Source organism: Sciurus vulgaris (assembly GCF_902686455.1).
Source record: "Sciurus vulgaris genome assembly, chromosome: 11".
Taxonomy (NCBI): Eukaryota; Metazoa; Chordata; class Mammalia; order Rodentia; family Sciuridae; genus Sciurus; species Sciurus vulgaris.
The window spans coordinates 89,279,558-89,304,577 of record NC_136472.1 but is presented as its reverse complement, the minus strand read 5'-3'; the positions used below and the strand labels follow the sequence as shown (position 1 = coordinate 89,304,577).

The window sequence follows — 25,020 nt, the reverse complement described above, 5'->3', positions numbered from 1 at the left end:
TTCCTCTATGGTGATGGCAGCAGAAAACATTTTGAACAAGATTCCTGGTTTGAAATATCTTGATATTTCAATAATATTAAAATCAATATTACAATGATAATAAAAACATTGTTGTCTCCTCCATGTACCAAAGTATGGGTTATGTCTTGTCCCAAATGAAAACGTCCTGGTATAGGGACAGTGGCTGAGACATGAAAAATGAGAGTGCGTTCATGAAGAAATGGGTATCCGATAATATCCATTACCTTTCCCAGATGGAGGGGCAATTATGACATTTTTAGACATTTAGCACTGTTCTGCACATAAAAGAAGTAGTATACAATGAGGTTTTCAGGCAGACAGAGACTTAGAACCAGACAGCATTATGAACGTGGCAGGCTAATTAACCAGACTTTCTCTTCTAAACAACTGACTTGGTACACTAAACAGAAGAGAAGACAAGTTTCATGCCAACCCTCGCTGGTCACCGTGGTTAGCCAGTTAAAACTGCAGATGCCAACTTCTCTAACTTTATTATTAAATCTCAAAATCCACATAATTGAAGATTTTAATTTAAATTGTGTTCAAAAATATTTTCCTCTTCATAAGGAAACCTTCCCTCCCTCTCTTCTTTCTTTCCTTCATAAAAACAAAAACAAAAAGCCTTGTTTTAAAAGATCTCTTACTGAGGAGATTCATGAAAGCTACACTGTAGGTTTCCGGGGAAACTTAGACAAGAATTTAGGAGCTGGGTCTTTTGCACAAACTAATTTGAAAAATTACACACCACTTTGAAAATGGTTACAACAACCCTAAAATTTGAGAAGTTATCACTATCAGATTCAGTAAAGAGATAAGAACTTTTTCGTGTGTAAACACTGTTCTGCCATTTTCCTTTCTCTGTTGCTGTCTCTCTCTCTCTTTCTTTCTTTATTCTTTGGTTGCTGTTTTTCTTATGGAAAGAAAAAGATAATTCAAGAACTGAAAAGGTAGCGTAAGGATGGGCATCTTCAGATTTCATCAGAAGAGACTAAATTGGCAAGAGTTACATGGAATCAGCATTCCCCGAGGAAGAATGAGCCAGCATCCATGTCTCAACTTCAGAGCAGGCAAGAAAAGCCCTGTTATCACAGAATAAAATCCACTTCATCCCCGTTTTCCTGAGGAGCAAAGCAAAACTCCAGGAAGCTGCGTAACATGCCACCAACCCAGTAAACAACTGGACTAGGGAGTAAGTTCAGATATATTTAAAAAGCCTGGGATTCTGTAGAAAAGAAAAAAGTGTATTGCTTTTAATAAGTCAGGATTGTACTTTGTAAATTGTAGCCTTTGGATTAATAAAAATGATCTATAAGATCCCATCTGGAAAATATACTCTACAAATGAAGGGTTCTAACCAATGCTGCCTATAGAATCCAGTCACCAAGGCTGGTGCCCTTGCCATACAAGGCAGAAGACATCTCTGACCCTCCTTTATCATATATCTCCCCAGGGCCAGGAACCTGAGCATCCAAGGAGATGTACCCACCAGAAACCTCTGCCTGGCCTTCCACATACCTCCTAAAGTACAGATTCTAGACCTAGCTTGAGTTCCAGAGGCACTAGACTGCTATGCCCAAATGACCACCTAGTCTGTTTTTCTAGCATCTCTTTACAGGATCTATTCTTCCTAAGGTAGGCCAGCCCTACCCAGTGTCCAGGGCTGACAGTGGCCCAGCAGAAGTTTTCTACAAGGAGAGAACAGAGCTTGCACTTGTGTCCAGAGGTGTCACACACATTCAGGTGGAGCAGAGAAGAGAAGTCAGGCAGGAGCAAGGCTAGGCAGTGCCAGTTTTATCTACTCTACTTCATTGTGGCTCAAAAAAGACTTCAAGATAATCTCAATCCTGTTCTTTCAGACTTGAATATTTCTCATAGTCAGAGGATGGAATATATTCTATTAACAGCTTTGTTAGCTTGTTTTATTATTTTTACCACATTATAGTTGTTACATGTCTGTCTTTGTTCTGTTTTTCATCCTGAACCTGGGAATGTTAAGGCATGTTTTGCTTGGCTAATACAAAAATTGCTTCTTTCAGATTCAAACTACCATGTATAAGTATCAGGGGATTTCACATGAAAATAGTTCTTTATACCATCTCTTGAAGAAGTAAATATGAGTCCCAGTGTAATATTCTGGACTCGGTTATCTTTGGGATTAAAAATTGCTGCCCCCTAGCCTGGCACTGTGGCACACACTTGTAATCCCAGCAGTTCTAGAGACTGAGACAAAAGGATTGTGAGTTCAGAGCAGCCTGAGTCACTTAGTGAGGCCCTAAGCAACTCAGGGAGATTCTGTCTCTAAATAAAATACAAGGAAGGGCTGGGGATGTGGCTTGGTGGCTAGGTGGTGAAGTGCCCCAGGGTTCCATCCCTAGTACCAAAAAAAAAAAAAAAAAAAGCTGGTGCCACCTTTTGGATGTAGTGGGGGGACTGTCCATTTGGCTACCTGTACTGGCTTACAGAAAGTCTTCCAATTGACACAGTCAATGCCTGTGGACCCTGGGGAAGAGGCTTTTTGACCAGTCACATGTCAATCCCTAATGTTACCTACCTGCCAGGGCAGACACCTGAGCATAAAAGCCCTGCTCCAAAGGGACCTCAGGTATTAAAAGAATCACCTTACCTAATAGGATCATCTGTAGAAATGAATCTAATTTAGATTGTTTTGTGAAAAAAATAAGTGTCATTTGTGTGATTGAAGATATAACCCCGAGTCTCATGATTCTCTCATTTAACACAAGAACATGCAGTAATCACCTGAATTGGGAAAGAAGTCTTTTTAATTACCCATCTTCTGTTCAGGGGAAGCCAGATGAGCAGCCAGCTAAGGGAGCCCTTCCTGACTGTGCTCATAGAAAAAAAATTACCCTGTTTCTCCCCCTGTAAAACAGCCTCGTTGAAAAATAATGGACCCAAACAATGAGAATATCATTTGTATCCCCGTGCTGGAACCTTAATCTTTAAAAGGGCAATGTTATTTGTGCTTCACTGTGTACAATCATTTTTTTTTTTTTTTTGATAGTGAAAACTCCACCGTGACTGTAATTTCAGTGGAGATCAGAAAACACCAGCATATAGAATACGAAGGCAAAATTAATTATGGCCTCAACCTCCCTTCTTCCCTCTTTCTCCTCATCATGTATTAATCTTCTGGGTACTGTTCTACATGTTAAAATACAGAGTATGTACTGCTGTTAATATGCTGTTGCCGGGTTAAGGAACTGGAGAATGTGAAGATGTCAGAAAACAAATCCCAGAGAGAAATGAAACACTGTTTTCCCTAGCTTATGATTACCATACAAATAGGCTCCTTCTGAATTTAAATTACAACGACAAAAAAAAAAAAAAAGTCCTTTACATTCCCTTAAACACACTGACAAGGATGGAAGGGCAGAGGCTTCTTATACTGCAGGGCCTTATCACCATTCCCACCGTTTTACATACAAAAAATACAATCAGACAACACACATTCCCTTGAAAGTTGGAAAGTATCATGTTGCAAAACATTACAGCAGAAGGCATTTCTTGAATTAAAAGCAAAAATCTGTTATCTTCAACCACAGGGAAAAGTTAAGATAAACAATGTATGGGAAAAAAAATCTAACGAGCATGTGGAGAGAAGAGTGGGGGGAAAAATGACAGTTTTTCTAAGTAGAGTTGCGATGTTTCCAGGATCAACACTTAATCTTAGAAATGCTCAGTCACATTCAACTATAAGTTAGGATCTCAAGATGGAAAGGTTATTTGCTAAGCAGCAATACATCCACAGGTGGCTGATTTAGGTGTATAGCAGGAAACATTTACGTCCGCAGAAAAGAAAAGGTGACCTTTAATAAGATGATTGGCAAGGCAAATTCCCAAATGACCCAGGACAGTGGAGGATAAAAGAAAAAACAAAAAAACAAAAACTGTGCCTGGTTATCTCACTGTTTTCATGCCCTCTGGAAGCATCTGGAGTCTCCATCCTAAGAGCTTTCCTGTCCAAGTGTGGTGGTGCTTTGCCTGTAATCCCAGTGAATGTAGAGTCTGAGGCAGGAGGATCATAGCTTAATGGGATATAGCTTAATGGTGTAGGGCTCCTGCTTTCAAGCTTTCAATCCCCAGTACCACAAAAAAGCAGAGTTTTCCTGGTAGGTGATAGGGCTCCAAGCACCTGCTAAGTCTGGTTTAGCATTAAAGTCTGGCTTTCACAGCTTGATTTACATCTTGGGTACAGAGAAGCAAGAGATGATGAATACAGTGTGTCTCAGTGCACATTCAATTGGCAGTGACAACTGGTAGTTCTACATTTATCTTTGAAAAGATAGCTTCTCCTTATCAGCATCCTTTAAGAAGTATGAATGTTTTAATGTTTCATTGGGTATTACATGTCCCCAAACAGAACAGACTGGGACTCTTGCTCCAAAAAAGGATGAACACAGGATTCACACAAGAGTAGCTCCCCTAGTGCACAGAAGTGTTAGTGTAGAGTCATTCTTGTCTTGACAATGAACCTAGGAGGTAGAGGAAATTAAAGGTTTAAAGGGGAAAGAGCCATTGTTCAATATAGATCCCTAAAAATGAAGTGCCATAAAATTGTAACAAAAGCTAGTGGGAAGTGTGCTGACAGACAGACCTTCTCTATCTTGAGGACAACGTTGCTCAGTTTGTACTGCCAGGGCTTAGAGCAGTATCTGTTTGGGGGCTGGTTTTTCATACATGAATATTAAAGTAAGTAATACATAATTAATGTACAAGTCAAGGCAGAACAACACCATCAGTTCATTAAAGGTCAGAAAACATTAAATTTAGTTTATTTATGATGAGATTATGACAGACCTAAACCATAAAGTATGTAACTCACAGTTCATAATTTTTTGTTCACAGCAAAGTTTATGAACAGTTTTCTCTTCTTTTATCCCCACCCTTTTATTTAATTATCAATATAATTAACAGTTGACCTTCTTAAAAAATGAAGAATCTAAACAGGGTCACCTAGGATTGTCTGTTTCTCTTGTTTCTGAGATAAGAAATTCTAATTCTAGAGAACTTTTCTATAGGTTCCCTAGTTAGACTTTGATTTTGTTAAGCGGGTTCTTACTAACCTAGAAGAGATGAAGAATGTGAACACTCTAATAATGTGAAGCACCACATGAATTACAATTATGACTGCAATTATTATTAGAATTTCTATAAGCAAAGACCAACTCCCATATTTCTCCTGTTTATGAAACTAAAAGGCATTCTCCAAATAATTACCTGCTTCCACCCCCCACATACAAATCCCATTAAAATCAAACATAACAGAATGACAGCGTCAGAGGTAGAAGGGCATTGTGACATTGTTTTAACTATGCCCAAGTCTTTAACCATTTCTATTAATGTTAAAACCTTGCACACAATAGATGTTATAATTCCCAAAGCACTTCAGTATCCTAGGATAAACTGATTTAAAAAAGAGACTAATGACTTCTTAATTTTCCTTCATGAACACTTAGGGAATCTTTAGAAGTATGTGCATTCTGAAGTCTTACAAATTGTGTCAATATAAAATTTCTTTCAGTTCATCAGAGACAAAGAGAAGCTAGAGATGACATTTTGAAAACAGTTCAAATGTCAAGTAGAAATTTAAACAAAAGCAATTAGGAGAATTTCAGCTATGATTAGATTTCAGAAAGGCATAAGAACCATCTGCTACAAAGAGGAATTCAGGTATCCCTGTAAAATATTAGTGATACATACTATCAGCAATGAGTGAATTATTCATTCACTCATTCAGCATTCCCTCAGAGCATCTGCTACGTGTGAAGTCCTGTCCTAGGGATGGATAACCATTGTCTTAATCTTTTCCCTTGTGTCTACCACAAAAACAAACAAAGAGCTTTCCTGGTAGGTGACAGGGTTCTGAGCACCTATGCTAAGTCTGACCTGTTAAAAATCTGGTTTTCTCCAGGTGACTTACTTCTTGTTGACAGAGGCATGGAGCCTAGTGCGTACTCAATAAATAACACCAAATATTGAAAGAAATAATGAATGAATACATAGATGAATTAATTAACAAATATTGAATAAGAAACAACTCTTTCCCCAGTCTAAAGAATCTTATTTCTTTAAGTGGCAGCACATTTTCTATACTATGACTAGCCTAAAAAGCAAGAACAATATTTATTTGGTTTTGCTTTCTCTTTTCTGCAGCCTGCATATTGGAAAACAGAAAAATACACCAGAAGAAAATTGAAAATCACCACAGGAAAAAACTTGCAAGTTTCATTTGGCTGATAGTCTATGTAGACAGTGAAAAATGCAGTTGTATAATTATATGTCTAAAAGGTATACCATTCTCACATTAGGATAAGAGGGTACTAACCAAGAGCACTACAGTACATTGAAGGTGGATGAAAAGCTGAAGACATAGAAATTACTATAATCTAATAGGTTCTGTCATAGTCAACAGTTAAATCTGTATAATTTATAAGATTTATGCAACTTGAGTCTCATCAATAGAAAATCTCATATTACTTTCTAGGATTTCCAAAAAAGCAGGCATTTAAAGTAGATTATTTATGACAATTTTCCTTCCATGGAAATGGGTCAGACCTGTACAGTCCCACCTGGTGTTTCCATCGAGACAGTCTCTTCACCAAGGCAATCAGTTCAGGGTGAGCAGCAACAGCCCTTGATCCCAGAATTAGATGCTGCAAAGCCCGCCACCACCTAGGTTGCACTGGCACTCTGTGGGAGGAGTCTTCAAGGTGACCCTTTTAGAGCCCAGTGATTCGCAGCCTACTTACTATTCTAATACCTTATTTATATGATGTCTTGGCAGATGAGAAGCAGAAAATGAGGAGGCAGAATCCTAGAAGACAGAGGCATACTGAGAACAGAAGTGAATGCTGGCAGGGCTTGAGGGAGGAGGAACAGATATTCCTGCATCAGATGGTCCCAGACAATAATTAGCAGTTCAAATGAAAACCTTAAATCCATGATGGGCTTCATAATTTGCAGGGCCCAGTTCAAAATGAAAATGTAAAGCCCCTTGTTCAAAAATTATGAAGAATTTCAGTGACTGCATGCAGAGCATCCAATCAGGTAAGGGGTCCTTCCTAGCATGAGGCCCTGTGTGATGGAGTGGATAGGTTGCAGGTCCAAGAAGTCGGTCCTGCTTCCATCACTTCATTCAGTAGCCTATGTTTGAAAACCTGGAAGACACATTTGATACACTTTTTGAAAGTGGTCCAGAAATATACTCTCTTTTCTGCTTATTTATTTTGGAATTTGAAGTGTTAAACTCCAGCTATCTGGGAAAACCTCTAACATATAATTCCTCTGTCTTGGGAAATACCAGATATGACTAAAATATGAGGATGAAATACAGTTACAAGCTTAGAATTCACCCTCAAACACAGGTCTGTCTTTTACTGTAAAGGGGTTTTGCTTTGTAAACAGACCATTTGCTCTTTTAGGCCTGAGAAGTTTCCTATTTCTTTGTGTTCTCCCAACAACTATGCATACTGTCCTAAATCCATAAAGGCTTATTAAATCGCAGTAGGATGAAAGCACAAAATAATTTAAGTCATTTACTAGTTATTACAACCCAGCAAAAGCACTGATAGAGATCTACAGAAAACATCTCTAATATTTCTAAATGTGCATGCAAAAATAAATACACCAACTACATTTAATTAAGTATAAAAGTAAGAATTTGAAGACTCTGATTATCAGACCCTGCTTTCCACTGAAGTCATTTCATTGAGCACTAAAAATACTTAAATACTAAAATTGTAGAAATATGTCTAAATCTAGTTTCCTAATAAACCATTTTAATGAATATTCCTATTTCCCATGCAGGAACAACATTTCTTTAGAAGAAAGCATTTCTCACTATGACAGAAAACAATTTAACTAGGTAAAAAATGTACTATTTAGAATGTACACAGTCATGATGACGTATGTCTTTATAAAATAGGAAATTTTAGAAAGAGGAGATTACTTAAGTGGTGGGAGGTAAAATTGGATTTGTCTTGCTTAACTGAAGTATCTGCAATGGCAACATATTTAAAAATGGTGCACTGGCAAAGGCTCCACATTTTCTGCCTATAATAGTCTGTTCTAACATGATGGATTTATTTTACATCTCTTCACTCATGTTCTCAGAGGCTTTCCTTCCTAAAACAACCAATAAATAGTATAACCATTTATTATTGCTAGAAAAAAAATCCCATAAAACCCATATTATTTACTTAATCTCTTCATTTTGAAGTTGTGTGACAGTAGCAATAACTGTGAGTTGATGACAAAATAATTCTCATCTGTGAGTTTTAAAAGGGTAAGGGTATGGTTTAATTCATTCTTGTGTTCTCTGTGTCTGATACAGCACCTGGTATACAGTAGTCACTTGTAAAACATGAAAGCATCATAGCATATATTAGAAATTTTTAAGACATTTAATCAGATTTTCAGTTTTCAAGAAAGAATTATTTATAAGCAAATTCTATTAAAGAACAAAAATTTTGGATATTTCTAATAATAGCTGTAATAGTTAGCATTTTAAACCACGTTATACATTCACAGATAAACAGTGTTTTGTAAAATATACTAGCTTATTTAATTCTCACAACAACTCAGTTTCCCCCATTTTAATGATGGGGAACCTGAGTCATAGAAAGTTAAGAAACCTGCCCATTATTATATGGTTACTATGTGAAGGAGATGAGCATCCCATCAAAGGTATTTTGTCCTTGTCAAGAGCAAAATGGGTGTATTTCACCAGGTGAAATTCCGAGAAGACAGGTGATTTTCATGCATGTCTTGTTCAATAGATTAAAGATGAGTTGTCTAAAATTGAATAATTCATTTTTAACAATGACATTGGAAAATTTTCCCATGAAACACTATGGATACGATTTAACCCAGTAAATATTTATCTAAGACCTATTAAAAAAAGAGTTTCAGGGCTTAATCAGACCTCATGCTGGATATCATCTTATTTTAGGTCATGATCCATAGAATTTCACGAATAAAAGATGAAAACTGACAATAAACTTGCAAATCATTAGAGGGAAAATTCCAGCAATATCATGACCTACAAGCAGATTCCTTTCACTGATCTCCCCATAAATCCCATATCTAAAGTCTTATTCTAGTCTTTAACATTTGTGCAGCAAGCAACATTAGGGAACAGCTCTTGTTTCCTGAGCCTCTCTCCTGACTTGGCCTCCACAGTCTGTGATGGTCATTTTGCTTATATAAAGAGAACCTTATTTTTAATTTTGATGGCAAAAGTATATATTAGTACTAAAGGATATATTGGAGAATCTCAGGGCAAGAAGCACAGAGGAGTGTTAGTAAAGCCTGGACTGAATATTGTTAAGTCTTCAGGATCAAGCCTAGCAGAGTCAGTCAGTCAGTCTGTCTGTCCATATGTCAGCTGCTCCACACATCCAGGCACTCTACGGTTCTTGGATTTACAACTCCTCCATTTCATCACATCCAGAGACTATTTCTGAATTCCAATATTAAATTTCTGGAAGAGTCTGGACCCAGTGTTCACCTCAATCTAATTGGCTGAGACGAGGCAGAAAGGACGAGGTGTCAGCACTGAAGGAAAAGGGATGCGGCTGTGGGAAGCACAGATATTGCCAGGGTTATTTACAGCAAAATATCTTCTCTGGCTTCACTACACCCTGACATTGTCTTCTCAACTTCTTATGCTCACCTCTGCCCTGTGTCACCAATTCTGGTTAACTCAAGTTCTACCCTGTCTCTCTCCTCAGTCTTCTTTCCTTTTCTACAACGTCACTATCACTTAAGACTCAAAAAATCAGAGGTAGAGGTGGTCTCAGTGCTCTCAATAGCAAACAAATATCATCTTGCAAATAGCTCCCCATTCGCACTGGGCTGCAGTGGAGGCCATGGGTGGGCAGACAATGAAAAGCTGTTAAAATGGATTAATGATGCCTGCTGTACAAGGGGGAAATGCAGCAGCAACACAGGGTTAGGAAGAGATGTTTTTGATTTTGGTCCCAACTTATTAGTTTACAGTTGAGAGTTCTGAGGTCTACGGACATGAAATAAACTTGCCCACTATTTTTTTTTTTTTATTATTGTAAACAAATGGGATACATGTTGTTTCTCTGTACATGGAGTCAAGGCGTACCATTTGTGTAATCATAAATTTACATAGGGTAATGTTGTTTGATTCATTCTGTTATTTTTTCCCTTCCCTTCCACCCCTCCCACCCCTCTTTTCCCTCCATACAGTGCTTCCTTCCTCCTTTCTTACCACCCTCCTTATCCCTAACCCTAAACCTAATGCTAACCCCTCCCACCCCCTATTATATGTCCTCATCCGCTTATCAGCGAGATCATTTGTCCTTTAGTTTTTTGAGATTGCCTTATCTCACTTAGCATGATATTCTCCAATTTCATCCATTTGCCTGACTTGCCCACTATTATAAAAGTAATTAGTGGTGGGGGCTGGACAGAATCTGAACAATTCAAGTACTTGTATAAGTGCTCTTTTCAAGGTATCATATTGTTTTATTATTGGGAAATTGAAATATCTAAGATGGGGGAGAGGTTTTTAGAATCCTGAGAGATGACTCCCTCTTCAATCCCTCAGAGTTCACTTTTCATCACAGCGAATTTAGATGACAACCTATATGGAAGTCAACATATAAATGGTCTTAATCAGAGTGAACTCAATGAACCTACAGGTAAAGTGTTTTACATATTCACAGTTAGAAAACAGCAACTACCTAAGGTCTTACTGATAGAATGTGATGCCAGATTAGCTAAAACACACTCTGTACTCATGCATACTTTTAACATTTATTTAGAGTATACTACATATCAAGTATTTTTTAAAGTACTTCACATATGCTAACACATTTAATCTTAAAAGCAATTCATTAGTTATTATGATTATTTACCTTTTCATAGAGGAAACTGAAGCTCAGAGAAGTTGAGTAATTTGCCCAACATCACAAAGCTAAGAAATGGTAGAGCTGGGATTCAAATGCAAGCTCTCAAATACCACTCTAGTGGCTTCTTTCCAGGATTATTATGTAGCCTAAATATGACGGCACAGATCAAAATGGAAAATAAATGGGGTCATTTTGCTACAAATTGAGACTGCTACAAATAACTCACTACATGCTGGTTTTATAAATGTGTTAGAGTTTCATATGGTTTCCTAGAGTAATCTACCTCTACATGAGTAAAATTTAGAGATTTTTAAAACATTTATGATTTTTATAAGACTATTAAGATGCGAAGAACAAAGTCATTTAAAGATGACAGAAAATGACAAAACTGAACTTGAAGTTCTCAAGGTCAATGATGAAACTATACTTTATCCTGCAGTAACTGTTCAGTATAGCAATTTTCAGTGCTGTTTTTGAAAAGGTGCTTCCAGAGAAATGACAAAATGAGCAAGACTCTCATGAGATCCTAATTCATGACACACACTCAATGCCAATCTAGAGTTGCTTCCACGGGACCTCGCCACCTTTTGCATAAACACTCCAGAGGACATGACAGCATCATCCATGGATGATGTTCCACATGTCCTGAAATGACTGTGGTAATTCAATGCCATACAGGTCTCTTATCAAACTTCTCCCCTTTTACAACTACTCTCTGAAATAATCAAGCCCAACCAGATCACTAGCACTGCAAAACAAAGAGCACGCACAAACCACCTGGCTAAGGAACAAGTAGCAAGAAGGTACTAAACTTTTGAGCATTTGGTCTAAAAACAGAGCACTGAGGTGGAAGACAGTGGGCCCTGAACTTTACCTTGTAGGAATTTCCTTGGGTTGCCATAACAAAGTACTGAAAAGTGTGTTGCTTAAACAAGAGAAGTTGACTCTCAAACAGTTCTGGAGGCCAAAATCAGGGTATCAGCTCCAGGGGAGAATCCTTCCTAGTCTTTCCCTAGTTTCTAGTGATTGCCTGCAATTCCTGGCCTTCCCTGCTTTTTGGCACCATCATTCCAATCTCCTGTCTCTAACTCCAGTCTCTGCCTCCATCTTCACCTGGCTGTCGCTGGGGCTCAGAATGCAACACTCCAAATTGTGACACCTTGGCATAAGACATCAATTGAAAGGAAACGGAGAAAACTGCAGAAGTGAAAAGTCCCTCTGATCTCCTATCCCCTTAGTGTTTTAAGACCCTCAGGAAACAGGTATCCTGTGCATTCTTGGAGGGAAGGAATATTACACTACGCAGCTGAGAAGAATCTGAACCAAAACACCTTGCCAAGTTCCCCATAGTTTATCACTACTAGGTCATAACCCTTCCGGTCCAGTATTCTTCCACACAACTGTCCATTCTTCATCCAAACTAAAGATACAAATATACAGTTTTATTTGGGTCTGTGGATCTTCGTTTCTGAAGACTGCCATGTCACATAAGACCTGGGTTAAATAAATTTCCCTGCTTTTCTCTTGTTTTCCCTGCTTTTTGTAAAGGAGACTCATCAATGACTCTGACAAGGGTTGAGAAAAATACATTACTTTTTCTTCTCTTCACTGTCTTTCTTCCATACAAATTCCCTCTTCTGAGGACATTGGTCACTGAATTAGAGCCCACCTTTATCTAATATGACTTTATTTTATCTTAACACCGACAAAAGATACAATTTCCCAAATAAGGTCACATTCACAGGAATAGAGTAGAGGCTAGGACTTTAACATACCTTATGGGGGACACAATTCAACTCCTAATGCACCTATAAAATAAAGAATACACATAATCATCTGAAAGACTGCCCTGAACTCCAAAGTCCTGGGATCATTAATGGGTCTATTCAAGGTGTCCTGTTTTTCAATTTCAGTAGCATTTGTCTTTAGCATCGGGATGATTAATCAGATCAATCCCATCTCTGCATTGATCAGCTAGGTGACTTTGGGCAAGTCACCTATGTCCCTAGAGACTCAATTTTTCCCCACAATTATGGTGATTACAAAATGAGCTAACGTGTAAGCACACCTGCATGGCCCAGGCACTGAGCCATCCGTGTTCTGGATTAAGGCTCCTCTTCCCATCTTGCCTTCATACCCAGGAGGGAGGGGCACACAGCTGGGGAGTATCTAGGAGTCTCCCTGACAATGGCATCCAAGAACAGTGGGAGGCAGGCAGTAGTTTCAATTAAAATTCACAGTTTCCTTCAGAACAGAAGAAAGTAATAAACCAATGTAGTAAATTATTGCTGTGGAAATAACGCCCAGATAGAAGAAATAAAAGAGAAATTTATGACCTCAATCAATCTCTTTTTTTATACATAAACACAACTCCATCATCTGTTTTATTTATGTGACTCCATCACCCTCCCAAATAATTCTCAGTAATTCCCAATAGCAATTTCTCCCACAGCTGAGCTGGAGGGACAGGCTGGCTCTCTGGGAACCCAGCCCTCCTTACCACCTCCTCTCTGTGGGTCAGCAGGATGGGAGCAACACTGAAGATGGAGCATAGACATGAGCCTCAGAGGTGACCAACATGCTGTAGCTCCGTGAAGTGTCCCGGAGACATCTCCACCCAGGGCAGGTTTCCAGTCAGGGTATAGCATCATTTCTCTTATACTCTTATCATTTAGCTCCTGCCTGCTCATTTCTATCTTCTTTTCACCAAAGCTCCACATCCCTGCCTGCAATTTCAACTTTGTAAAGAAATGATACCTAAAACTCCTTTCACGGGTAACAACTGTGTTAACTCTGAGATCCAAATCTGTTTCTCATAGGCATAATAAAGCACATGCTGTTGCCTAACTAGCAGCCCTGTCCTTCAGAATGTCTATTTATTTGGGAGTCAAATTACTTCCTGGTACAGATGGTCTCACCAGCTCACACCCAGCTGAAGTCTTCACAATCCTACGATGAATCCAAAGATGGTAATCTGGACACTGGTATAAGTCTTTGCAAACCTCCCAGTTCCCTGGGGTTTGTAAATGAGCCCTGCATACTTACTAAGAATGCCAAAGCTCCCCAGAGACTTCATCTAGGTACATGATGGCAGAATCCCTAATTGAGGTCAAAAAGATTCCCACCCCCCTTTTGCATCCACCTTTATTCCAGGAATGAGACAATCCACATATTTATCCATCAGAAGGCTGACATTAAGCAGGAACAGGATTTGGAGCTGCTTAAGCATTTCAAGGGAATAAACCCTGAAACTCTCAAAATAATCTCTTCATGCTGTTTTCTGGAGAAAGCTGCTCAAAACAGATTCCGATTAGAATTTTGTTGCCAGCCAAATCCTCTTCAAATACTAAGGAGCTGAGAAAAAGATAACTTCATACACATTTATTATGCTTGAAGTTTTGTTATTGTTTTGTTCTCTCTTTCCCTCCCTCTCTCTCTCTCTCTCTCTCTCTCTCTCTCTCTAATGGATTTGATTTCAAGTAGTCATAATGTCTGAAGTCAAAGTGAAGTGAGGGCAGCTTTGAATTTCTCCCTATTTTATATTATTTCATTTTTATTATTAATGTTAATATGTATGCATACGCATACAAAATGTACACACACTTTCTTTTATTAAAGGTAACAACACTACCATGCCTCCATGTCTAGCCATTTATTTTGTATAGGATGTTTTATAAGGGCCATATGGAATGGGTTCTAGGAAGTATTCCATATTAGATCAGTGATTTTCAAAGAGGGCAATCCCTCTCCCCAGACTTTAAAACAAAAATGTTTAGAGATATTTTTATTGTCACAACTAGGGGAAGGAATGCTAGCATTGTAGAGGTCAGGGATACTGGTAATATTTTAAAATTCACATGACAATTTCCCAGAACAAAGAATTATCCAATGTCAATTAGATCTATCTAATGTCAATACTATGGGGTTCAGAAACTCTGAAATTGGTACTTATATTAACAACAAGCATCTAAACAAAACCAAGCCACAGGAAGGCAGAGCCAGAGTCCAGCCTAGGAAAGAGTATGTTCTCCCTTGCCAGAAAGCCTAATCTGACCAAGCTATCTCCACCTGCAGAGACCCCAATCCCCACCCTCCAACCCACAGTTCAGAGTCGATCAAATGAGGAAAGGAGCAGCCTCCTCAGGACATAAAGGCAGTACAGAGAAGTTCCTTTTGTCCTTGTTCATTTGAAGCACATTCATATGGATGCAAAGGTCACTGCTGAATTTAAATAACCCCCTGTGATAAATCTGCATGAGCTCGATTTGTTCTACTGGACTTGTTGGATTAAATGAACACAATTTAATGTTCTATAGGACAAGGCCTCCTTTCATGGCTGAAAGAAGGAGCAAGGGTGATTTACAGTTTCATACATACTCATTCGCTACATTATCTGCTTTGTGCCTGGTACTTATGAATATCAACTCATCATCCAGCAGCCATTTCCACCCATTCAGGAGAATTTAGCTTTCCATTAGGAAGGACCATGCCATCCAGAAAGAAAGGAGGAAAAAGAGACAACAAAGAGAGATTTCCTAGTTTCCTCTGAAGTACAAACACCACTATTTGTACTCTTGTCCTTCACCCTGTTTTTTTTTTTTTTCTCTAAATCTCTGTAATTACACACGAAGTAAGGCTTCCTTCTGATTTCCTAGAAAAGATGGTTTTCTAAGCTGATAACCACCAAATAGATCTGTGCATAAATGTAGGGCTTAGCTTACTTAGAATGGCAAATTATTTTGAAATACCACTGTTATGAGCTAATGCTTTTTAAATAATGGTTTACTAAAATCCAATAGTGTTTTTATTTATTGAAATACGTCTGGACTCCACTTGGTAACAAATTCTGCTTGATTCTATATATTTAGAAACATGCAAACCAAAATTTTTGAAACCCTAGGAATTCATGTGATTTTTCGCTCATGGACAATTACAGAGATGGAATTTTCATTTTTTCTACACTTCATAAAACAAAGTATAAGCAAGGGTATGAGAATTGATTTGGGTAATGGGTGGAATGTGCATTTTGAAAATTCATAGTAAATTCTCAAAATTCTAGCACTATTAGGTGAGAGTGTTGGAATGATTTGTAAAGTTGGCTGTTTCTCATGTGTGTTTCTCAGCATCCTGTTACTGCTTCGGTTTCCCATAGGTAAATGATGTAGACAGCCTTGCTCTCAAGATTCCCTGGGGAACAACTTCAGCATTACCCAGGAACTTGTTAGAAATGCAAATTACCAGTCTGCACCCCAGGAATCTTGGTCTAGTAAGCTCACCAGGTGATTATCAGACTGGAGTAGGACTTGAATTGCTCTGTTACGATTTTCATTAATGTTAACACTTGCTGCTGACATCTTATGCCATATACAAAAAGCCAAACTATTATTTAGGTTTGATTAAAAAGTAAAGATATACAATATTATACAATATATTAGTAAGCTATAATCTCCCATTTTAGTAGGAAACAACTTCTACACCCTAAATAATAAATAAAGGTAGAATTTGAGGTATTCCTGTAATGTAAGTATTGAAGATTTCTTTCTCTCAAATGACCTGGGTAGGCATACTGGGCAACTAGTTCACCTACACATAAAATACACTTTACTCAAGCTTATCTCAAGATGCTCACAGAAAGCCAAAGAAAGCCAACCTTCACTAGCACTCAAATGCCTGTGGAGATGCCAATAAGCAGAAGCTCAGAGGGAGACACAGAAACAGTAGAAATAAACGTCCATGTTCTGATAATAAACCATTGGCAGATCAGGCAAGGATCTTCTGCATAGACACACAGTCTGAGTATAGCATATGCTGATCCTGGATCTATGTTTTATGAAAGAAAAGGAAAAAGTGAAAAGATCACTTTATATATGCTGTTATGCAACTGTGAGGTGTCCCCCAAAAACTCATATATGAGACAATGCTAAAAGCTTTAGAGGAAAAAAATTATTGGGTTATGAGAGCCTTAACCCAATCAGTGAATTAATCCCTGGAGCTTAAGTGAGTGATAACTGAAGGCAGGTAGGCTGTGGCCGGAGGAAGTGGACACTGGGAGCATGCCTTTGGGGTATATATTTTGTACCTGGCGAGTGCAGTCTCTCTCTGCTTCCTGATCATTATGTGAGCCTTTTCCCTCCACCACAGTCTTCTGCCATGATGTTTAGCCTCACCTTCAGCCCCGAGAAATGGAGCTGGCTGTCCATGGACTGAGACCTCTGAAACTGTGAGCCCCCAAATAAATTTTTCCTAATTCTAAAATTGTTCTTGTCAGGTTTTTAGTCACAGCAGCAGAAAAACTTATTAACATGCTTTTTCCTTCTAAAATAATTCTTTTAAGAAGTAGCCAGGCATGGTGGCACATGCCTATAATTCCAGTGGTTTGGGAGGCTGAGATAGGAGGATCACAATTTCATAGCCAGCCTTAGCAATGGCAAGGCATTAAACAACTCAGTGAGACTCTGTCTCTAAATAAAATACAAAATAGGGCTGGGGATGTGGCTCAGTGGTTGAGTGTCCCTGTGTTCAATCCCCAATATCCAATTTAAAAAAAAAGAAGTAGACCTCATAGAAAAAAAAAATTTTTTAAAGGATGCTCTTTAAAATCTAAATATTATCAAACCCCAAACACAGGATTTGCATATTATTTGGTACTTCTAATTATAAGACTCTGGACATTCATGGCTCTTTTAAAATACCTTTTCTGATGATATCATGCCTCTGATAAGAGCTCAAATAGCAACAAACAGGCTGTCCAGGTCTGTGTACCTAGTTTATAGTCCCTGGGTATTCAACAGGCTTCTCTCCCTCAGATCAACCCACTCTTCCAGGGCCCACTTCAGGTCCGTGCAGCTCCCTATCCACTTCACCTGCTCTGACCAGTATTACCCTGTTTATAGCTTACAGTCCATAGAGTTCAACCATTTATTTTTAAAATAAGCCTTATATCACATGTGTGATAGTCCATGTTTCCCATGAGACTAAATTCCCTAAGTGCGGAAATTCTCTTCTGTCTTATCTCCCATCCTACCAACACCTGGAGCTTAGGTCAATATTGGTACATAATGTACTTTATAAAACTGAATTTATTTCCTGGCAGTACATATCAACCAGTAAGGCAAGGCATCACTGACGTCAAAGGATGTCTTCCTCAAAAGACAGTGGGGGGCTGGGGTTGTGGCTCAGTGGTAGAGTGCTTGCCTGGCATGCGTGAGGTCCTGGGTTAGATCCTCAGCACCACATAAAAATAAAATAAAGGTATTGTGTCTACCTACAAATAAAAAACAAAATATTCTAAAAAAACAATGACAGTGGGGACCTGAAGCAAAAACTGCTTACAGTTTATACAACCTTTTCTACTGGGGAACATGGGGTAAAAACAATACTTATGGCTCACAATCATTGAGTTACTGTATTCATAGTGGCATGCCAACCCTGTGCTAAGTGGATTCCATACTGTAGACATGATGGAAATAAATATCCTGAACTTCTAGAGGAAATTCCCACCCCTGTTCCCCAATTTAGACTAGATGATTAGTGAGTGGCCAGCCTGAATTTTTTACAGGTGATGGAAGGCAGTAAAGTTCCTGCTAAACCAAAGAGGCTTGAACACCAGCTGTTAGTGTCGCCCCCTCAGAACATGTGGGTGAGCCTCTGAAAGCAACAGGAGACACTGCATTTCAGTGAATTCAGCTGCTGAGCCTGGAATTAATCAGGGTTCCACATACAGCCCCCAGAAGGCCTCACAGCACTACAACTTTTATTTTTCTTCTTAAGCTACAAGAATTACTGAAGAAAATAGACAGACTACTCATTCTACATGATCCCAAGTCTAGTAGAGAACAGAATCTCTAATAGAGAAATCTCTTCATTTGCGGGGAGGGACATCTGCTATGTGCTACAAGCTGTGGACCATAAGTATTGACATAATTTGCATTTGAATTAATCATTTTAATCTTTATTATGTAACTCATTGCCAAGACCAAAACAAAACTCTATAAATTTTAGCTCTACCACAAAGAAAAGATAAAAGGTCAATTTATTAGTGTCAGCATTTCAGTTGGGAAAAAATATAAAGCATAAATCTTTCCTAAATACACTGGATAAGCTATTCCTTCCACTTCACTACTGGAAAGTGTTATAGTGATGTAACTATTTCACATAAATGCCTTTAGAGGGATTGGAAGAAATGCCAAAAATTAGAGTTTATGTTAGCAAGTCTGTCAAGTGCCACAGATAGCACCATACCTTGAGCAACATACTTAAGGAAAATTTCACCTGGCTTGTGGTTCTGTGGGTCTCATTAGAAATAGGCATAGAAATCACATGAGTCTAACGGAGCTCTATCATTTACCAACAGCCTTCAAACTCATCATGACATTCTGTTTTCACAAGCCACCCCTGTGGAGTAAACAATGCATTCTCATTTTCCAGATGAGAAACTGAGGTCCAAAGAAATTAAATGATGTGTCTGTGATGACTGTAAACAGGATAGGGTATTACCAATCACTGTGGGATTTCACTGTGCCCCAGGCCCTGTGGTAAACATTTCACATGAGGACCCCTAAACTCTGCAACAATCTTTCCTTGCTGAAACCTGAATTTCCAAGGGATTCAATACCTTGCCTGAGTCTTGAAGCTGGTGACATCGGCTTTGGATTTGGTGTGTTCCATAGTGTTTCCCAGTTATAAAATGCAGAGCAAGAATTTGAAACCCAGGATTTCTAAACCCAGATTCTGCTTCCTCCATGGAGACATCCCTGACCATCCCTCTAACCAACACAATACAGAATAAAGCTCCCCTACAGAAATAAATTATTGCATTCTTTCACTGTATCATAAGTATTTGTTAATTATTCTACTAATTTCATTCTACTTTGAGTCCCTGAAAGGTTTGGACCATGTCTTAAGTTTATAACCTTGTTTATTAGATCTTGCTATAAAACTAATAGGCATAATAAATGCTTAGTGATTGAATAACTAGACAAATAAAATTCAGCATCTTCATCTTCTGTGTCTGAAAACTACAAGTATGCTATATATTTCTTTTATATAATTAGACAAGTTAAACAAAAATGCCATTCCTGGCACAAATGCTCTTTTAAATTCTACAGGCAGGCCAGGACAGAAAATTATGGATATGACTAAGACTCTTACTATGCAAGGTAGGCCAAACTAGGATAATACAGGTCTTTCTGAAATTTCATGTGCAAACTTTTAAAGGTGTGTAAAAGGTAGCTGTAGTTATATCAGTGTACAAAACATACAGTCTAAGTTCTTCATATCCTACCCAAATTCTTACCCAGAGTCGGTATTCTTCATTTTCATTCCTAAGTAGAAGAGGACACTTGAACCTTCCCTTTTGCAGTACTGTTTTTTAACTTAAAAAGAGGATGCTAGGGGGCTGGGTTGTAGCTCAGTGGTTGAGCACTTGTTGGCATGTGTGAGACACTGGGTTCAATCCTCAATACCACATAAAAATAAATAAATAAAATAAAGGCATTGTGTCCATCTACAACTAAAACAAAATATATTTTTTTAAAAAAGAGTATGCTAGGCCCACCACTAATGAAATGATTCAGTGGCAACAGGACCCAGATGGAAAGCACAGAATCTGACTGGGGCATTTCAGACTCTGTTGGGTTGTGAATGCAAATATGTCTGCACCCTCAATTTCTTTACTGGGACTTTAAAAAGTATCTTTGTTCTCTCTCTTTCCTCTCTCCCTCTTCCCTTCCCCTTACTCTTACATTTGAAAAGTCTTTAAATTCAATTTTCTGTCTGAACAGTCCATGGATTTCTTTGTTATAACAAAACAAATCAGGAGGTTCGTTCCTCAAGTACATAGGGACTTGCCCAGTCTTAGTGAGTGTGGCTCTGACAGGTTGGACAATCTCCTCTGAGTCCTCTCCTTCCAATACAAGGCAGCCTCAGTCAGACACCCCTAACCAATGACTACTCTGTCTTACAATGAAACACCAGGCAACTCCTGTCATATACCATTTGAATCAGAAGTCCGAGGACATAATGACCAACTCTCTCAAAATCAGAGAAAAATGATAATTAAAAAAAAAAAAAAAATCTGGCGTTCTCTTCAAATCATTTCAATGACAATCTGACATTTATAACCTTTGTGGGGTCAGCAGTACCTTCCTCCTTTAACAAAAAAAGGCAGGAGAAGTAACTATCAGTGGTTCATAGGGAAAGCTAAGTCTGTCCACACCAAAAAGTATCAACCTAAACTTTGGACCAATACCAGCTCACTGGCAGAGGGCAAAATTAATTCACATTATTCTAAATTTCGGTAAATTAATGCCCTGTCAACTATATCCCTGAGTGTTTTATTCCTTTGTTCAGTTCTAAAAGTGGCAAATCACAAGCAAGCAGTGGCCCTCCGAGGTCTATTCTGTTGGGCACCTTTCCAGTGGGTGTCTTTGTCTCAAATCACATTCAACCAAACTCCACACCGGCTGATAATCCTCAGGCCTTTCTGACCTTTACTCAACAAATTCAGTTTGTATTATAATCTTCAGAAACCTTTTGAACAAAAGATTTAAAAAATTAAAGTTTTTCATATTTTATGTAAATATTGGGACACGAAGTTGTTTTGAAAATTGACACTTCATTTATGGGCAGCACAGTAATTACAAAACATGTGGGGGTGTAAGGTTAAAAGAGTCTGTCTGCAGCAGGCTGGACTAGAGCCAAGCAAGGGAGAAGTTCATAGAAGTACAGGCCTTGCAAGGTCAGCTGGGCAAGCCAGGCTACTCTCACCCAAGAACCCTGGGTAGAACAGGCTGCTCTCTCCCAAGAAAGAGAAGGGGGTAGTCATCAATCTCAGGTGCCAGGAAACCACATTTCATTATTATGAACAAAGCAAATCCACAGCTTTCTATGAAAACCTGATTCCTATTGAACCACTTCACCTCAGTGTTAGGTGAAATTAACACACACCAAAGAGGCAGGAGGAGCATTCACCTTTCCAGAAACCACTTCCAGAAAGGAGATGTTTCTCTCTAGACAATAAAATAAATAATCTGGAACATAAGGATCAGACTGATATGCTTAAATGCTGGACTATCAATATAAAAAAAAATCTTATAAGCATTCCCTTACCTGTTTTGATATTGATGGCAAAAAAATTCTGAGGATTCCCACTTGTGATTCTGTATGTCAGTTTGTCATTGGAACTGGAGTCTGGATCTTCAGCCTGAATCTGAATGACAGATACATCCTTGGGAGAATTTTCCATGACAACAGGATAATAAATAGGTTCTGAGGTCAGTGGGGCATTGTCATTCACATCTTCAACTTCAATGTAGACCTCGATGGTGGCGTAGAGAGGGACCACACCCCGGTCAGTGGCGTACACTGTCAGCCAGTAGGATCCTGTTGTCTCGCGGTCAAGAATATCTGCAGCAGTGATGACCCCTAAGAGAAAATGGTGAGAGCATGACTGCTACAGCAAAAAGAGGACACCGAGTTAGCAGCCCCTTTTCCAGAGAGCTGTGCTGAATAATCTTGGCATATGGGGAAAAAAATCCACAATACAAGATTAAATTAGGATATCAATCTTTACATAAGAAGATGATTTTTCTACTATTTGTGAAGCATAATTGCATTCATAAATACTTCATTTGAATTTTGGAGATAGACATGTCATACATATAGAGAAAGAGAAAGAGACAATGGGGAGAGATGGGAAGATAAGTGAGTCAGGAATCAAAACACGTTCTTGTCGAACAGGAAATCCGTGCCACTGCCAGGTAATATCTCCATTTGACCTGATGTTGATTTCCTTTGCAGCAAAAATCTCTTTTTTGGTAAATAATTATGTCTACTCATTCACAAAAATGAAAAAGACCTTTCAAATGTTCTTTTGCCTGTTAGAATGGATAGCATTTTGCCTGCCAGGATGTAAGCCTCTCATACTGCTTCCCTGAAAATTAAATGTCACAGTTATTCCACAATTATCAGAGAAGCAGACATTTCAACAGACTTTATGAAGGACTTCCATCTTCCTCAAGAACTCTACAGAGGGCCCTAAATAAACCCTGACCCACTTTAAGAGATGCTTGTGGACAATCATTTTAAATTGGGTACACAAAAACACTAGATCCACTTCCCCCACACCTTTTCCATTTCATAGTTGAAACAAGTGCCAGCCAGGAAATCAGACATCTGCCAGAAAAGTCACAGAGAAAACATAGTCCTTGTTATGTCTTTACAGTCCTCATCCAAGATAGGGAAAGGATCATAAATGATGTCCATCATCTTGGGAAACTCTGGGTCTCAGCTTGTAAAATCTCTAATAGTCAGGGTGTTCACAGGTGTGAAATTCATGTAAATCCTTTCAAAGATTAAAAAAAATGCACAAAGAAGTCAAGAACCCTCTCTCCAATTTTTCATCCTGGAATACTCTAGTCTCTGTATTCCTATTGGACTTTCTATCTAAATTAAGTACATAATTTGGCCTGCAGACCCTATAAACTCAAACTGCCAAGTAAAGCAAGTAGGAGGGAAGAAAGCGTCTGTCTAGAAACAGCAGGCTGAAATACTCGGAGTTGCCCTAAAACATGCAAAGGAAGATTTACCCAACTGATGTTGACATTTCAGTTCCAAAGTTATTCACTGAAGAACCTGCATATTGATAAGCTATGAGACAACAGACAATCTTAAATATTCTCAATGGAAATATGTAAAACATAATGAATTCCTGTAAAATCATGGATGATACCTGGAGTCAGAACAGAAATGCCAATGTGACATTTGAAAAGCAGATGCAAGACAGGGAAATTACAAGAAAATGAGAAAAAGTTAAAACAAAACCAATGATTATAAACACAGCGATGTGTGTTTGCTAATTGAATAACTGGCAGACAATTCAATAAACTGGGCTGAGCTCAAGTAGAATGTCAACAGGACATTAAGGTTCAGAGGAGGCTCTGAGGGCTGAAGACCAAGCCAGGTGTGAGTACATCTGTGGAGAGAACACATGCCTATCACAGACACCATGGCTAATTTTGTGGAACACCCACAGTTATGGGTGCCGCTGCCACCCAGGGCAAAAGGAGTTCTGCTAGTGGACATGACATGAAACCAGGCAGCTTTCGGATGGATACAAAATGCAGAAGCACTTTATAGTCTCAGTACACAGATCTCACATATCTCTGTGAAGTTTAACTTTAAACAATTCATATTTTTTATGTTTATTTTAATTTTAACTTCAATTGTTGATTGCTAGTATATAAAATAAGACTGTTCTATGTTGATCTTGTACATGAAACCCTGGTTCAACTCACTTATTAGTTTTAACAGATTTTTAAAATAAATTCCATAGTTTTCCACAAAATGATCATATCATCTCAAAATAGAGACAGCTTTATAACCAGTCATTACTATCATCACTTCCTCCACACACATCAATATGTAAATGTTGTATACCTGATACCATGATAAGTGTGACAGAGGCAATTCTCATTAAAAATTTCAAATCTTTCATGCATTCCGCAAATATTTTACAGTGCAAGCACTCATGAAGCATTGGCTATTTTTTTTTCACCATTTTACAAATTAGGAAACAGATTTATGCTAAATAACTTGCCAATGATCACTCCACCAATAAAGGCAATCTCCAAACTTTGGTGTGTGAAACTTGTAAACAGTTCCCAGCCAAAACTATATTGTCTTTTAATCTATGTAGAAGTCAAGCCCACATAGAATTTCATGTCCACAGGTTTTCCTCCTCTGATAGAGAAGTGTCATTATGTGAGCAAGTACTATTTAGTTAATATTATATTTTATTTGGGTTCTCCATACTGACTGTAGAAATCATAAAAAATACATATCTTGGTATATCCTGTTATGTCTTTGCAAATATAAATATGAAAAATAAAAGCAGAATGTATTCTCTTCAATGAGAGTCTGTTTTGATTTATAAAAATATGCAGAACATGACTGCCTGTGACATATCTTTTTTTTTTTATTGTAAACAAATGGGATACATGTTGTTTCTCTGTTTGTACATGGCGTAAAGGCATACCATTTGTGTAATCATAAATTTACATATATCTTTGGTCCATTACCAGCACAGTCCTGGACG

The 25,020-nt window shown here is 38.3% G+C and overlaps 1 protein-coding gene across 7 annotated transcripts in view; it reads right to left on the bottom strand.

The window, feature by feature from the left end:
- FAT3 (FAT atypical cadherin 3) overlaps positions 1-25,020 on the bottom strand; it is a 621,727-nt gene that overhangs the window by 323,646 nt on the left and 273,061 nt on the right. For all 7 annotated transcript variants that reach the window (XM_079105519.1, XM_079105517.1, XM_079105518.1 and 4 more), the window contains one exon: positions 22,035-22,349. In XM_079105519.1, coding sequence (XP_078961645.1) covers positions 22,035-22,349 — 315 coding nt within the window. The remainder of the gene's footprint in view (positions 1-22,034; positions 22,350-25,020) is intronic.